Source organism: Elephas maximus, chromosome 21 (assembly GCF_024166365.1).
Source record: "Elephas maximus indicus isolate mEleMax1 chromosome 21, mEleMax1 primary haplotype, whole genome shotgun sequence".
Classification (NCBI taxonomy): domain Eukaryota; kingdom Metazoa; phylum Chordata; class Mammalia; order Proboscidea; family Elephantidae; genus Elephas; species Elephas maximus.
The window spans coordinates 39,447,703-39,464,612 of record NC_064839.1 but is presented as its reverse complement, the minus strand read 5'-3'; the positions used below and the strand labels follow the sequence as shown (position 1 = coordinate 39,464,612).

At 38.8% G+C, this 16,910-nt stretch overlaps 1 protein-coding gene across 19 annotated transcripts in view; it reads right to left on the bottom strand.

Annotated features, from left to right (window-relative positions):
- HYDIN (HYDIN axonemal central pair apparatus protein) overlaps positions 1-16,910 on the bottom strand; it is a 443,907-nt gene that overhangs the window by 281,518 nt on the left and 145,479 nt on the right. For 18 of the 19 annotated variants that reach the window (XR_007514557.1, XR_007514558.1, XR_007514559.1 and 15 more), the window contains 2 exons: positions 15,988-16,211; positions 1,827-1,894 (listed from right to left, as the gene is read on the bottom strand). Coding sequence is in view for 15 of the 19 variants with exons in the window: in XM_049863606.1 (XP_049719563.1) it covers positions 1,827-1,894; positions 15,988-16,211 (292 nt within the window). In the remaining 4 variants the exon portion in view is untranslated. Of the gene's footprint in view, positions 1-1,826; positions 1,895-15,987; positions 16,212-16,649; positions 16,724-16,910 lie in introns of all 19 variants that reach the window. The other variant, XM_049863613.1, reaches the window with a different exon arrangement.

The following is a 16,910-nucleotide window of genomic DNA, read 5'->3' as shown; positions in this document are numbered from 1 at the left end:
GTTGTTAGTTGCCGTCTAGTCAATTGACTTTTCTGAACTTGCCCAACAATGACTCTTGAATCTGTAGACCCCTTACCCTAATTTTACCTGACCACTTATGTGCTAAATTCTCTACTAACGTAGGGTGTACTATGGGAATGGATCATACAAAGATTCAGATGAAATCTTCCAAACCGTTGCCCAGACTACTTCCCTGAAGCCAGAAGTTTTTCAGAGAATAAAGCCAATTATAACCTCCTGTTTGGAAAAATTCCTTTCACCAGTATGTGGAATACCCCATGTTACTAAGAAGCCTAAAGGAAAGAGATACTGGTCTGCTAGAGACTGAAAGGTCATTAATGAGAATGCTGTTTTTTTTTTTTTGTTCCTAGGTTTCTGGTTGCACCAAATACTAGTACTGTTCTATCTACAGTTCCACCTGAAAGCAAGTGCTTTGTAGTTGTAAACCTCTATGCTGCTTTTCTTTAACATCTAGTAGATACAAAGTCAGCATTTATTTGCCTTTTCTTGGAATAATTAATAATATGTTTGGACAGAAGCACCTTCACACTTCTCCAAGTACTTTACATAATGATTTAAAAGACAGAGCCTTCTCAAGAGGTTTAATTCTTATTCAATATGTATATGCTCACCTGACCTAGAAACTCAAAGAAATTAGTGGCTAAAGACCATAAGGCCGCAATTTTGTTAAAAGACGGTCTAACTCTGTGACCTTAGTCATTAAACTGTTCCAAGGCCCAGTTCTCCCATCTCTAAAATGGGATATTAAATGGTACCTATCTCACAGAATTGCTAAAAAGTTTAAATGTTGTAATGCATTTAGCAGCGCCTGGAACACAGGAAATGTTCAATAAATAGGCGCTTCTGCAGCTACTGCTGCTACTGTTACCACTTTTAGTACCGGGAAGCTTGTTGTTAGGTGCTGTTGAGTCGGTTCCCACTCATCATATGTACGACAGAGCAAAACACTGCCCAGTCCTGTGCCAGCCTCACAGTCATTGCTATGTTTGAGCCCATTCTTGCAGCCACTGTGTCAATCCATCTTGTTGAGGGTCTTACTCTTTCTTGCTGACCCTCTACTTTACCAAACATGGGGAAGCTTAGAAGGGGGGAAATGGCTGGGGGAAGTAACTGAGTATGAAGACAATGCAAAAATGTAGCAGAGCCTTCAATTTGGAGTGATAGAACACCTGAATCAAACCATCACTGAGTTCACTTTAAATTTTTTTTTTTTTTTTTTACTTTTATTGAGCTTCAAGCGAACGTTTACAAATCAAGTCAGACTGTCACATACAAGTTTATATACACCTTACTCCGTACTCCCACTTGCTCTCTCCCTAATGAGTCAGCCCTTCCAGTCTCTCCTTTTGTGACAATTTTGCCAGCTTCCAACTCTATCCTCCCATCCCCCCTCCCCACTTTAAATTTGAGAGCTACTTTAATTAATAACCCTTTGGTCAGAGATACTAATTTCTTTTCATCTCTGTGTAGCCAGACTGGCAAATAATCTGCATATAAGTAGAATGTCCATAACATTCAGAGAGTAGAACGAAGTATAAGCCTCTCTGTTGTTTCACCACTAGAAGAGTGGGAGACAGCCAAAGCCTGAGAGCTATTTGTGCTCAGAATACAGTTACAACTTCCACATATAAACTAGAAAATGGTACCAAAATGCCACTGCCACAGAGGAAGGAAAGAACAATTTTAGACCCTCTTAGCACTACCAGTAAAAACAGTAAAAGATGTTCTTTGCAAATCTCCCTCCTCTCACCTAGAAAGAAAAGTAATTCCACCCAATTTCTAATTTAAAATGAGAAGATACTCACCAAAGGAAACATCACCAAAATTCAGAGCAGGAACATTAAAATGAAAGGTAGGTCCAGTGACACAGCCTCTGGAATTAGGGATATAAATTTGGGGAGTGAGGAGAGAGCTGAGTGAATTCAGGGTCACAATCAGGAACTGGAAAGAGGCTAAGCACTGAAAACCACGATTTGGCATTAAATCAATTACGGAATCTATGACTTAAAGACCTATGATGATGTCACTGGGTTTTGGCAAAAGATGCTGTGGTTAACTTACTCCCTTATTCCTAAGTATGAATGGGGTGAAGGCAGAGCAGACATCTCACCTAACTAATGACACAAAATGTTATTCTGGATGAGACACATATCATAAAAACTTATTAACTCAGGAAGAAATAGAAATTATAGGTTTTATCATATAATATATATCAAAGACTTCCAATAATACCAGTAATTCCTGGACGATGCTTTCATAATAATTTTTATCCAGTTTTAATCCAGTCCTTACTACCAACTAAGCATGATTTTGGCTAGTTATTTTATCTCTATGGGCCTCAATTTTTTCTCTCATGTGTAAAAGAAGGGATGGGACTAGGCGACCTTTACAGACCCTTTGCTCTAAACGTCAATCTATTTCTCTTTCAATGTGAGGCCTCATGCTCTTGGAGTGATTCTCTACCATAAAATAAATAATATATTCTACAACTTTTAGCTGACTTCAGGTGTCCACGTCCTAATCCTTGGAATATCTCTGAAACACATGAATATGTTAGGTTACAAGGCAAAGATGAATTCAGGCATTAGGTAGAATCAAGATTGCTAATTATTTAACTTTAAAATAGGAAGAAAAAAAAGCAAAAGACCAGACTCATTGCCGTTGAGTCGATTTCGACTCATAGTGACCCTATAGAATAGAGCAGAACTGCCCCACAGGGTTTCCAAGGAGTGGCTGGTGGATTAAAACTGATGACCTTTTGGTTAGCAGCCAAGCTCTTAACCACTACACCACCAGATCTCCAAAAAATAGGGAGAGGACCCTCAATTATCCAGGTGGGACCAATATAATCAAACGGGTCCTTAAACATAGAAAAGGAAGGCAGAAGAGGAGGTCAGAGTGATGTAATGTGAGAAAGATTCCACTCATCACCGCTGGCTTTGAAGATAGAGAAAGGGACCAGGAGCCAAAGAATGTGGGCAACCTAGTTGGAAAAGGCAAGAAAATGGATTCTCCCCTAGAGCCTCCAGAAAGAAATATAGCCCTGCTGACACCTTGATTTTAGCCCAGTAAGATCTATGTTAGGCTTCTGATCTTCAAAGCTATAAAATAATAAACTTGGTTTTTTTTAAGTTACTAAGTTTGTGGAAATTTGTTACAGCAGCAACAAGAAACTAATAATCAAGTGTTTAATCTCATTTATCTTCGGAGTAATTGTTTTTCTCCACTATTCATGTCTTTTAAAATATCTAAACCAGAGGTTAGAAATGAAATAATTTCCCATTTGTATGCCAAAGCTTAAAGAAGTTATGGAACCACAGATACCAGAAAACATGCTGTGATTGCTAAGGTTATGCGTCAGCTTGGCTGGGCCAGGATTCTCAGTGGTTTGGCAGTTATGATGTAGTACGGCAGTCATACGATAATGTGATCGCCTCCAAAATGGGATCTGCTGTGAGTAGCCAATCAGTTGGAAGGGAGTTTCCTTGGGCGCGTGGCCTGAATCGAATATATAAGTGGATTTTCTGGCAAGACTCTTGGGCTTTTGCTCACTCTGGATCCTGCAGTTGGCTTCTGTTTGAATGACCTCCGGTTCTCGGGACTTGAGCTAGCAGTTTACCTGCCATCTTGCTTGCCAATCTTAGGATTCATCGATCTTTGCAGCCTATGAGCAAGGGCCCTGCTGTCTGACCTGCCGATCTTGGGTTCACCAGCTTCTGTGGCTGTGTGAATCAGGAGAAGCCTCTATCCTGATCCACAGATTTGGGGTACTCCAGCTGGTACAACCACATGAGACATTTCCTTGATATAATTCGCTGTCTCTCTATATTTATATACTTTACTGGTTTTACTTCTCTAGAGAACCAAGTTTAAGACACATGCTAAAAATGAATCTCCTAATTCACAAAGCTCCAGATGCTAGTGATGTGGGTGTATTCATACTGCACTGGTTCCCTGGTGATACTTCTGGCTGCTACAGATCTGACCTCAATGTGGAAAGAGGCTGTTGCAAGACTGGGAGGAGCTCAATGCAACAAGCTTCAATTCCAAAAGCCTTTCAAATGATCATCCATTCTATTTTGTGTTAATGATTCAAAGTGGTTTCAAAAGGAGTGGTTGTTACTCAGCAATGAATTGGGATCAGTTGAGCGTGAAGTCAAGCTAGCCTACAGGTGAGATGCTTGATTTGTTAAAAGAATCTTCTGGGGGCAAAAGTAACGAATAGATCAAAAGTGCCTGAAATGCTCAAGTCTAAAGCAATTAGGAAAAAAGCTCGTAAAATTGCACAAAGAAGTCATTTAATCAGTGCAGAAATGGAAAGAACCAGAGATGAATCACATTGTTCAAAGGCACATTTAACTGTAGGAATTGTGACTGCATAATAACAGCTAGGCTCAGATATGATTAGATTAATTTTAACAGAAACTCTGAATATTGGGACAGCCTCTACCAAGACTGTGCCAGACATCAACACAATGGTCACTTGAATTTATCATTTTAAAGACTGTGAGGTAAAATGATTGCATTATTATATATTAAGTAAAACAAATTGAATTAAAAAATATCTATGGTGTGATTAAAATTTTATAAAATCATGGATGTAAAAACAGAAGTGAACAAATCTGCTCATGTGTAATTAAAAAAAAATAATTCCATCAATTTTACAGTGCTGTTTATCTAGTCTCTTAAAAGATTGTGTCATATAATTGGAAAAATAAATAGAAACACTAAAAATATTATATTTTTCTGATATTTCAAGGATTACTAGTTAAAACTATATGCAACTAAAAAAAGAGTACCTAACAACAAAATGGTAATGAACAAATTGCCAGAATCTGTAATATTAACTTTACAGAGATTTTTTTGGGTCATGAGGACAAAGAAAGTATTCCTGACAAAGCCACAAGTAAAGTCAGTGTTAACCTGTTGGGCTGGGAACAGATGACATATTAAAACCCACTGCTGTCGAGTCAATTCCGACTGATAGCGACCCTATAGGACAGAGTAGAACTGCCCAATAGAGTTTCCAAGGAGCGCCTGGTGGATTTGAACTGCCGACCTCTTGGTTAGCAGTCGTAGCACTTAACCAGTACGCTACCAGGGTTTCCAGATGACATATTACACATATATTTTCACCATTTATGATCATATTCATTCTTGAAAATAGGTATTTACCAGGTATCAAAATTATTTATGGTTAGAAGTACTTGAACATTTGTGGACAGGTGAAATATTGAGCTTTAAAGAAAGTGAAATGAGGAAGGAAATTTAGACAAGTATATTTCTCTTTCCCATGTGTCTGTCAGTTTGTTGTACTATGGTGGCTTACGTGTTGCTGTGATGCTGGAAGCTATGCCACCGGTATTCAGATACCTGCAGGGTCACCCATGGTGGATAGGTTTCAGCGGAGCTTCCAGACTAAGACAGACTAGGAAGAAGGACCTGGCAGTCTACTTCTGGAAAAAATTAGCCAGTGAAAACCTTATGAATAGCAGCGGAACATTGTCTGATATAGTGCCAGAAGGTGAGCCCCTCAGGTTGGAAGGCAGTCAAAATACGACTGGGAAAGAGCTGCCTCTTCAAAGTACAGTCGATCTTAATGATGTAGATGGAGTCAAGCTTTTGGGACCTTCACCTGCTGATGTGGTACAACTGAAAATGTGAAGAAACAGCTGCGAACCTCCATTAAAAATAGGAATGTGGAATGTATAAAGTATGAATCTAGGAAAACTGGGAACTGTCAAAAATGAAATGGAGCCCATACAGATTGATACCTGAGGCATTACTGAGCTGAAATGGACTAGTATTGGCCATTTTGAATCAATCATATGGTCTACTATGCCGGGAATGACAAATTGAAGAGGAATGGCGTTGCGTTCATTGCCAAAAGGAACATTTCAAGATCTATCCTGAAGTACAACGCTGTCAATGATAGGATAATATTCAGATGTCTACAAGGAAGGCCAGTTAATATGACTATTATGCAAATTTACACACCAACCACTAAGTCCAAAGACGAAGAAATTGAAGATTTTTACCAACTTCTGCAGTCTGATATTGGCCATGCAGTCGAAATACATTGATAATTACTGGTCATAGGAATGCAAAAGTTGGAAACAAAGAAGGATCAGTAGCTGGAAAATATGGCCTCGGTGACAGAAACAATGTCAGAGACTGCATGATAGAATTTCTCAAGACCAAGGAATTCTTCATTGCAAATACCTTTTTTCAACAACATAAATGGTGACTATACATGTGGACCTCGCTGGATGAAATACATAGGAATTGAATTGACTACATGTGTGGAAAGAGACGATGGAAAAGCTCAATATCATCAGTCAGAATAATGCCAGGAGCTGACTGTGGAACAGATCATCAGTTGCTCATATGCAAGTCCAAGGTGAAGCTGAAGAAAATTAGAACAAGTCCACAAGAGCCAAAGTATGACCTTGGGTATATCCCATCTGAATTTAGAGACCACCTCAGGAGTAGATTTGATGCACTGAACAATAATGACCAAAGACTAAATGAGTGGTGGAATGACATCAAGGACATTGTACATGAAGAAAACAAGAGGTCATTAGGAAGTCAAGAAAAAAAGAAAAGATCAAAATGGTTAATAGGGGAGACTCTGAAACTCGTTCTTGAACGTCAAGTAGCTAAAGTGAATGGAACAAATGATGAAGTAAAACAGCTGAGCAGAAGATTTCAAAGGATGGCTCGAGAAGACATAGTAAAACATTAAATGACATGTGCAAAGATCTGGAGTTAGAAAACTAAAAGGGAAGAATATGCTCAGCATTTCTCAAGCTGAAAGAACTGAAGAAAAAATTCAAGCCTTGAGTTGCAATTTGTGAAGGATTCTATGGGCAAAATATTGAATGATGCAGATGTATCAAAAGAAGAAGGAAGATACATAAGTCACTGTACCAAAAAAAGTCGGTTGATGTTCAACCATTTCAGGAGGTAGCACATGATCAAGAACTGATGGTACCGAAGGAAGAAGTCCAAGCTGCCCTGAAGGCACTGGCAAAAAACAAGGCTCCAGGAATTGACGGAATATCAATTGAGATGTTTCAACAAATGGATGCAGTGCTGAAAGTGTTCACTCATCTATGCCAAGAAATTTGGAAGACAGCTACCTGGTCAACTGACTGGAAGAGATCTATATTTATGCCTATTCCTAAGGTGATCCAACAGAATGTGGAAATTACTGAACAATATCATTAATATCATACACAAGAAAAATTTTGCTGAAGATCATTGGAAAGTAGTTGTAACAGTACATCGACAGGGAACTACCAGAAATTCAAGCCAGATTCAGAAGAGGATGTGGAATGAGGGGTATCACTGATGATGTCAGCTGGATCATGGCTGGAAGCAGAGAATGGCAGAAAGATGTTTATCTGTGTTTTACTGACTACGCAAAGGCATTCAACTATGTGGATCATAACAAATTACGGATAACACTGTGAAGAATGTGAATTCCAGAACACTTAATTGTACTCATGAGGAACCTGTACATAGACCAAGGGGCAGTCCTTTGAACAGAACAAAGGAATACTACGTGGTTTAAAGTCAGGAAAGGTGTGTGTCTTAGTTATCTAAAAAACCAAAACCAAACTGGTTGTGGTCGAGTCAATTGTGACTCATAGTGACCCTATAGGACAGAGTAGAACTGCCCTGCAGTGTTTCCAGGGAGTGCCTGGTGGATCTGAACTGCTGACCTTTGGTTAGCGGCCATAGCACTTAACCACTATACTACCAGGGTTACCTTAATTATCTAGAGCTGCTATAACAGAAATACCACAAGTGGATGGCTTTAACAAACAGAAATTTATTCTCTCACAGTCCTGGAGGTTAGAAGTCCAAATTCAGGGTGCCAGCTTCAGGGGAAGGCTTTCTCTCTCTGTTGGCTCTGGGGGAAGGTCTTTGTCATCAATGTTCCCCTGGTCTAGGACTGTCTCTGTGCAGGGACCCCAGGTCCAAAGGAAGCACTGCTCCTGGCACTTCTTTTTTGGTGGTAATGAGGTCCCTCTGTCTCTCTGCTTGCTTGTCTTTTATATTTCAAGAGATTGACTCAAAATACAACCTAATCTGGTAGACTGAGTCCTGCCTCTTTAACATAACTGCTTGTAATCCTGCCTCATTAATCTCACAGAGGTAGGATTTATGACCCATAGGAAAACTGTGTCAGATGACAAAATGGTGGGCAATCACACAACACCTAGCCAAATTGACACTCATTATTGGAGGACATAATTCAATCCATAACAGTGTGCGTCAGGGTTGTATTCTTTCACCACACCTATTCAATCTGTAAGATGAGCAAATAACTCAAGAAGCTGGATTATATGATGAAGAACGAGGCATCAGGATTGGAGGAAGACTCATTAATAACCTGCAATATGCAGATGACACAACCTTGCTTGCTGAAAGCGAAGAGGTGGTGAAGCACTTACTGATGAAGATCAAAGTCTACAGCCTTTAGCACAGATTGCACTTCAACATAAAGAAAGCGAAAATCCTCACAACTGAACCAGTAAGTAACATCACCATAAATGGAGAAAAGATTGAAGCTGTCAAGGATTTCATTTTACTTGGTTCCACAATCAATGCCCATGGAAGCAGCAGTCAAGAAATCAAATGATGCTTCACACTGGGCTAATCTGCTGCAAAGACTTCTCTAAAGTTTTAAAAAGCAAAGATGTGGACTAATGTGTGCCTGACCTAATCCATGGTATTTTCAACCACTTCATATGCATGTGAAAGATGGACGATGAATAAGGAAGAAGAATTGATGCCTTTGAATTACGGTGCTGGAGAAGAATATTGAATGTACCATGAACTTTCAGAAGAACAAACAAGTCTGTCTTGGAAGAAGTACAGCCTGAAAGCTCCTTAGAAGCAAGGATGGTGAGACTTCATCTCACATACTTTGGACATGTTGCCAGGAGGGACCAGTCCCTGGAGAAGGACATTATGCTTGGTAAAGTAGAGGGTTAGTGAAAAAGAGGAAGACCCTCAATGAGATGTACTAACATGGTGGCTGCAACAATGGGTTCAAGCATAATAACAATTATAAGACTGGCACAGGACCTGGCAGTGTTTTGTTCTGCTGTACATAAAGTCACTGTGAGTCAGAGCGGACTTGACAGCACCTAAAACAACAACATTTCTTTTAGCAATCTGTGGTTAGATTGGGCATAAAGTCCCATAAACATTTTTTCCACAGTCAGTATGACCTTTCCTTTGAAAGAGGCCAGGAATAAAAATCCAAAATAAGAGAGGGAATGGGAGTTTGTGAAAATAGAAATATCTAGAGGATAGAACATGAGACTTGACCTCAACAACGCAACTGAAGTATTAACTAGTCCATGTTCATTTGTAAGCAGCATTCTGGGAGATTCCTAAATCTTATTGTTCAGAATGGAAGACCCAACTCAACAATTTCTACATATACAATTTGATGACATTGATTACATTCTTCAAGTCATACAAAACCATTCTTTTTATCCTTTCCCAAATCATTCCACTACCATGAACATAAACTCAATGCTCCCTGAGCAAAAACTCCTCCTTTCCCCCTTCCTCCTACACTTGATAACCACAAATAATCTTTGGTTTCTATATATTTGCTTTTTTTTTTTCATATAAGTGAGATTATATACAATTTGTTCTTTTGGGACTCAGCATGACGTTTTCAAGGTTCGTCCATGTTTTGGCAGGCATCAGGATGTCACTTCTCTTTATGGCTGAGTAGAATTCCATGTGTGTATATACCACATTTTATTTCCATGCATCTGATTGATGCCCATTGGTTTTTTAGAGTGTGTCAATTTCCACTAATTTGGGAGTTTCCAAATTTCCTTCTATTATTAATTTGTAACTCCATCCCATTATGGGCAAAGAACATACTGTGTACGATTTCAATTCTTTTAAATTTATGGAGACTTGTTTTATTGCCTAACTATGATCTACCCTGGAGAATGTTCCATGTACATTTGAAAAGAATGTGTATTCTGTTGTTGTTGTTAGGTACCGTTGAGTAGGTTCCAACTCATAGCGACCCTATGCACAACAGAACGAAACAATGCCTGGTCCTGAGCCATCCTTACAATCATTGTTATGCTTGAAGCTCATTGTTGAGGCCACTGTATCAATCTACCTCGTTAAGGGTCTTCCGCTTTTTCTGCTGACCCTGTACTCTGCGAAGCATGATGTCCTTTTTCAGGGACTGATCCCTCCTGACAACATGTCCAAAGTGTGTAAGATGCAGTCTCGCCATCCTTGCTTCTAAGCAGCATTCTGGTTGTACTTCTTCCAAGACAGATTTGTTCGTTCTTTTGGTAGTCCATGGTAGTAAATTCAATATTCTTTGCCCACACCACAATTCAAAAGGGTCAATTCTTCTTCGGTCTTCCTTATTCATTGTCCAGCTTTCACATGCATATGATGCGACTGAAAATACCATGGCTTGGGTCAAGTGCACCTTAGTCTTCGAGGTGACATCTTTGCTCTTCAACACTTTAAAGAGGTCTTTTGCAGCAGATTTACCCAACACAATGTGTCTTTTGATTTCTTGATTGCTGCTTCCATGGCTGTTGATTGTGGATCCAAGTAAAATGAAATCCTTGACAACTTCAATCTTTTCTCCGTTTATCATGATGTTGCTCATTGGTCCAGTTGTGAGGATTTTTGTTTTCTTTATGTTGAGGTGAAATCCATACTGAAGGCTGTGGTCTTTGATCTTCAGTAGTAAGTGCTTCAAGTCCTCTTCACTTTCAGCAAGCAAGGCTGTGTCATCTGCATAACACAGGTCGTTAATGAGTCTTCCTCCAGTCCTGATGCCCCGTTCTTCTTCATATAGTTCAGCTTCTCGGATTATTTGCTCACCATACAGATTGAATAGGTATGGTGAAAGAATACAACCCTGACGCACACCTTTCCTGACTTTAAACCAATCAGTATCCCCTTGTTCTGTCCGAACAACTGCCCCTTGATCTATGTAAAGGTTCCTCATGAGCACAATTAAGTGTTCTGGAATTCCCATTCTTCACAATGTTATCCATAATTTGTTATGATCCACACAGTCGAATGCCTTTGCATAGTCAATAAAACACAGGTAAACGTCCTTCAAAAAAAGAAATTAAAAAAAAAAATTTTTTTAAACATCCTTCTGGTATTCTCTGCTTTCAGCCAGGATCCATCTGACATCAGCAATGATATCCCTGGTTCCACGTCCTCTTCTAAAACCGGCCTGAATTTCTGGCAGTTCCCTGTCGATATACTGCTGCAGCCATTTTTGAATGATTTTCAGCAAAATTTTGCTTGCGTGTGACATTAGTGATATTGTTCTATAATTTCCACATTTTGTTGGATCGCCTTTCTTGGGAACAGGCATAAATATGGATCTCCTCCAGTCAGTTGGCCAAGAAGCTGCCTTCCATATTTCTTGGCACAGACGAGTGAGCACCTCCAGCGCTGCATGTGTTTGTTGAAACATCTCAATTGATATTCCATCAATTCCTGGAGCCTTGTTTTTCACCAATGCTTTCAGAGCAGCTTGGACTTCTTCCTTCAGTACCATCAATTGGTTCCTGATCATATGCCACCTCTTGGAATGGTTGAACATCAACTAATCCTTTTTGGTATAATGACTCTGTGTATTCCTTCTATCTTCTTTTGATGTTTCCTGCGTCATTTAATATTTTCCCCATAGAATTCTTCACTACTGCAACTCGAGGCTTGAATTTTTTCTTCAGTTCTTTTAGCTTGAGAAACGCCAAGCGTGTTCTTCCCTTTTGGTTTTCCATTTCCAGCTCTTTGCACATGTCACTATAATACTTTACTTTGTCTTCTCGAGACGCTCTTTGAAATCTTCTGTTCAGTTCTTTTACTTCATCAATTCTTCCTTTTGCCTTAGCTGCCCAACGTTCGAGAGCAAGTTTCAGAGTCTCCTCTGACATCCGTCTTGGTCTTTTCTTTCTTTTCTGTCTTTTCAATGACCTCTTGCTTTCTTCATGGATGATGTCCTTGATGTCATTCCACAACTCGTCTGGTCTTTGGTCACTAGTGTTGAATGCATCAAATCTATTCTTCAGATGGTCTCTAAATTCAGGTGGGTTGTCCTCAAGGTCATATTTTGGCTCTCGTGGACTTGCTCTGATTTTCTTCAGTTTCAGCTTGAACTTGCATATGAGCAATTGATGGTCTGTTCCACAGTCAGCCCCTCGCATTGTTCTGATTGATGATATCGAGCTTTTCCATCGTCTCTTTCCTCAGATGTAGTCAGGTTTCAGCTGAGCTTCCAGACTAAGATAGACTAGGAAGAAGGATCCTGCAGTCTACTTCTGAAAAGCATTAGCCAGTGAAAACCTTATGAATACCATTGGAACACTGTCTGATATAGTGCTGGAAGATGAGCTCCCCAGATTGGAAGGCACTCAAAAGATGACTGGGGAAGAGTTGCCTCCTCAAAGTAGAGTCGACCCTAATGATGTGGATGGAGTAAAGCTTTCGGGACCTTCATTCACTGATGTGGCATGACTCAAAATGAGAAGAAACAGCTGCAAACATCCATTAATACTGGGAACCTGGAGTGTATGAAGTATGAATCTAGGAAAATTGGAAATCATCAAAAATGAAATGGAACGCATAAACATCAATATCCTAGGCATTAGTGAGCTGAAATGGACTGGTATTGGCCATTTTGAATCGGACAATCACGTAGTCTACTATGCTGGGAATGACAACTTGAAGAGGAATGGTGTTTCAAGATCTATCCTGAAGTACAACACTGTCAGTGATAGGATAATATCCATACTCCTACAGGGAAGACCAGTTAATACGACTATTATTCAAATTTACACACCAACCACTAGGGCCAAAGATGGAGAAATAGGAGATTTTTATCAGCTGCTGTAGTCTGAAATTGATTGAACATGCAATCAAGATGCATTGATAATTACTGGCGATTGGAATGCAAAAGTGGGAAACAAAGAAGAAGGATCAGTATTGGAAAATATGGCCTTGGTGATAGAAACAATGCTGGAGGTCGAATGATAGAATTTTGCAAGAACAACGACTTCTTCATTGCAAATACCTTCTTTCACCAACATAAACGGTGACTATACGCATGGACCTCACCAGATGGAACACACAGAAATCAAACTGACTACATCTGTTGTTGGGTAGAATGTTCCATATATGTCTGTTAGGTCTAGTTAGTTTATAGTGTTGGGTGAATCATGTCTTTCCTTATTATCTTTTGCCTAGTTATTCTATCCATTATTGAAAGTGAAGTATTAAAGCTTCCAGCTATTGCTGTTGCATTGTATATTTCTCCCTTCAATTCTCTCAGTTTTGTTTATGTATTTTGCTGTTAGGTGAATATACGATTATACTGTTATATCTTCTTGATCGGTTGACCCTTTTATCATTATAAAATTCCTTTCTTTCATCTAATTACAACCTGTCCTAAAGCCTATTTTGTCTGATATTTATAGCCACTCTAGTTCTATTTTGCATGATATATTTTTTCCATCATTTCACTTTCAACTTATTTGTGTCTCTTGTAGACAGCATATCATTGAATCATGTTTTAGTCCACTCTGATAATTTCTGCCATTACACTGGAGTGTTTAATTCATTTACTTTTACTTATAAGGTAGATTTACCTCTTCCATTTTGATATTTGTTTTCTACACATCTTATGTCTTTTTTTCCTTCTACTCTTTTACTACTGTCTTTTGTATTAAATATGCATTTTTCCAGTATATCATTTAAATTCTCTTGTCATTTATTTTTTATATTTTCTTAAGTTGTTTTATTAGTGGTTGGCCTGGGAATTACAGATAATAAATTAATTTATGATAATCTAGTTTGGATTAATACCCACCTAATTTCAATAGTATACAAACACCTTGCTTCTATATGGCTCCATTGGCTCCCCCTCCTTTGTGCTGTTATTGTAATACAAACTGCAACTTTACACACTGCATAGTTATCAACACAGATTTTCACTTATTGCTTTGTGTAGTTTTCTTTTAAATCAGATAGGAGAAAAAAAGGAATTAGAAACATTATAAATATACATTTATATGTCTTTTGTATTTACTTATGTAGTTGCCTTTACTTGTTCACTTTACTTCTCCATATGGAGTTTAGTTACTGTCTAGTGGACTCTCTTTAGTATTTCTTGCAGGGCAGGTTTACTAGTGATGAATTCTCACAGATTTTTGTTCATCTGTGAATGTCTTAATTTCTTCTTCATTTTTGAAGGTTAGTTTTTCTGGATATAGAACTGCTAGCTGACAGTCTTTTTCTTTCGACACTTTGAATACTTCAACCCACTGTCCTCAGCTCTCCATAGTTTCTGATAAGAAATAAGCTATCAATCTTATTGATGATCACTTTTACATGATGAATTTTCTCTGCTGCTTTCAAGATTCTCAAGATTCTCTTTTTCTCTTTGATTTCTACAGTTTGATTATGATGTGTCCACTCCTGCTCATGAAATGTGACTTATTATGAAGGTGGGAGGTGGGTTGAAGGTCACACAGCATGAAACTATACTCCCACCTTTCTCATATTATGCACACCCCTGAAGGATGTCAATCATGGAGAGGATAAGAATGGTCTCAATTCTTGAAGATTCAACATTATTCAAATATTTGGAAAGCGACCCCATTTTTTTTAATATTATAACAAACACAAATGTATTATGAAAGAGAATACAAATGTATGCAATCTTAAGATAAGTCTTGAGACTTAAAAAAAAAGTTTATGACTGTAGCAGGTTGCTTTGGCCAAACCACAGAACTGTTTGTTGTTGTTGTGTGCCTTCAAGTCAATTCTGACTCATAGTGATCCCATATGACAGAGTAGAATTGCCCCATAGGGTTCTAAGGAGCAGCTGATGGATTTGAACTGCCAACCTTTGGATTAGCAGTCTAAGCTTTTAGCTACTTTGTCACCAGGGCTCCACAGAACCCTTTTAGTACATGCATTCACTCTCCATAGCTGTTAGGAATATTTAGGTGGAAGAGTTTGAGAAGAAACGGTAATCACCTTTGAGTTGGTCTTGAGATTCTGAATTTCCAGTAGACATCATGAGATCAATAAAGCTTCCTAGGATCCTAATGTATCTGTCTGTTTTCTATGCTACCCCCTGACCCTTAGGGATACCGGAGCTGTAGATGAAGAGGTCTTGCTAGCAGTAACCATAATAAAAGTCTGCCATGGTAATTAACAAACTGTTCCTATGGGAATCCAAATAGAGTCAGAGCAATGTGTTCTGAAGATACGATACTTCTAAATGCCAGAAATCATAGTTATGGATCTGCCCAATGGGTTAGTCACAGAGAACTTCTTTTCAAAACCTGAGGACAAACTCTGATGTTAATGATTTTCAATTACCACAAGTGGCTAGAGAAGCCATAAAAGGTCTTCTAGCACAAAAACTGTAAGTGCCTAGACTTGGTTGACTGACACTGTACGCAGACTCTTTTGTAATGCCTGCAGACATCAGAGGTAAGAACACGTAAATAGTTTTCTTAAAAAAAAGAAAGTCAAAGGTTTAGAGAAACTGTGATAACAGCCAAAGTTTAGTCAAGACAATGCATTTCTCTTGTGTTACTCTAATCATTTATTTTCGCTGAACATTCTGAAGTGTACAGAGTAATTAAAAAATAGCTTAAGGTTTAAATCTTTATTTTATAAGGTTATAGCGTACAGAAAAAATAGATCTCAAGTATAGCACCGGTATTCTTATTACAATAATAAGTTACACATCTCCACTAGAGAAATACTGGTAAAAATTTAAAATACCCCATTATATTGATGTGTTCATATCAACAAAAATAGTTATAGATATTCAAGATGTGATCTAGTTTTTTGAAGTTCAAGAAAGTGGTAAGTAAAAAACTGCAGTTAGTTTCCACATTAGTAATAGATGAACCTTACCTAATGATCAATTTCACAGGCTCAGGTGACCCATTGACATTGATCAGGAACTCCTCTTCGAAGTGCCCTAGGATGGCAGAACTGAAGGAGATCTGTATAGCTTGGACTCCACTTGGTTCGATAATGCCTTCTCTGGGATTGAAAACAAAGCAGGCCCCCAAAGCTGTAGTTGGAGGCATCACGTTGAAGAGGGCGTCGATGCTCCCTTTGTTGAACAGTATTGTCTATATCAATAAAAAAGCAAGAATGAAAAGGTAGACAACGAACCTCTCTTTCCAAGCCTTAAATTGATCTATTCATATAATTACGTGGCTGTGTTGTTTGACACCAGTTAACACAGAGAAAAGTTGCAGGAATTAGATCCAAAGAAAAGCTCTAGAGGAAAAATTAACAGCCTGATGTCTTGAATATTTGTAGGAATCCCAAGCCAGAAAGTAATCTTGTATTTTTACTCTCTTCTTTAGAATGGAGTTTGTCATACATTATACAAATGCTATAAAGACTGATCGTAATCACATCTACTGATGAAGAAGTTTCCCGAATACAACCAAACACTTTGATGGACACTATAGCAGGGATGTGGGTCTGGGGACCATGGTCTCAGGGGGCATCTACGTCAACTGGCATAACAAAGTTTATTAGGAAAATGTTCTGCATCCCACCTTGGTGAGTGGAGTCTGGGGCCTTAGAAACTTGCAAGTGGCCATCTAAGGTGCATCATTTGGTCCCACCCCACCTGCAGCAAAGGAGAATGAAGAACACCAGACACAAGGAAAATATTAGCTCAAGAAATGGAAGGGGCCACATAAACCAGAGCCTACACCAGCCTGAGACCAGAAGAACTAAATGGTGCCTGGCTACCATCAATGACCACCCTGACAGGGAACAAAACAGAGAGTCTTTGATGGAGCAGGAGAAAACTG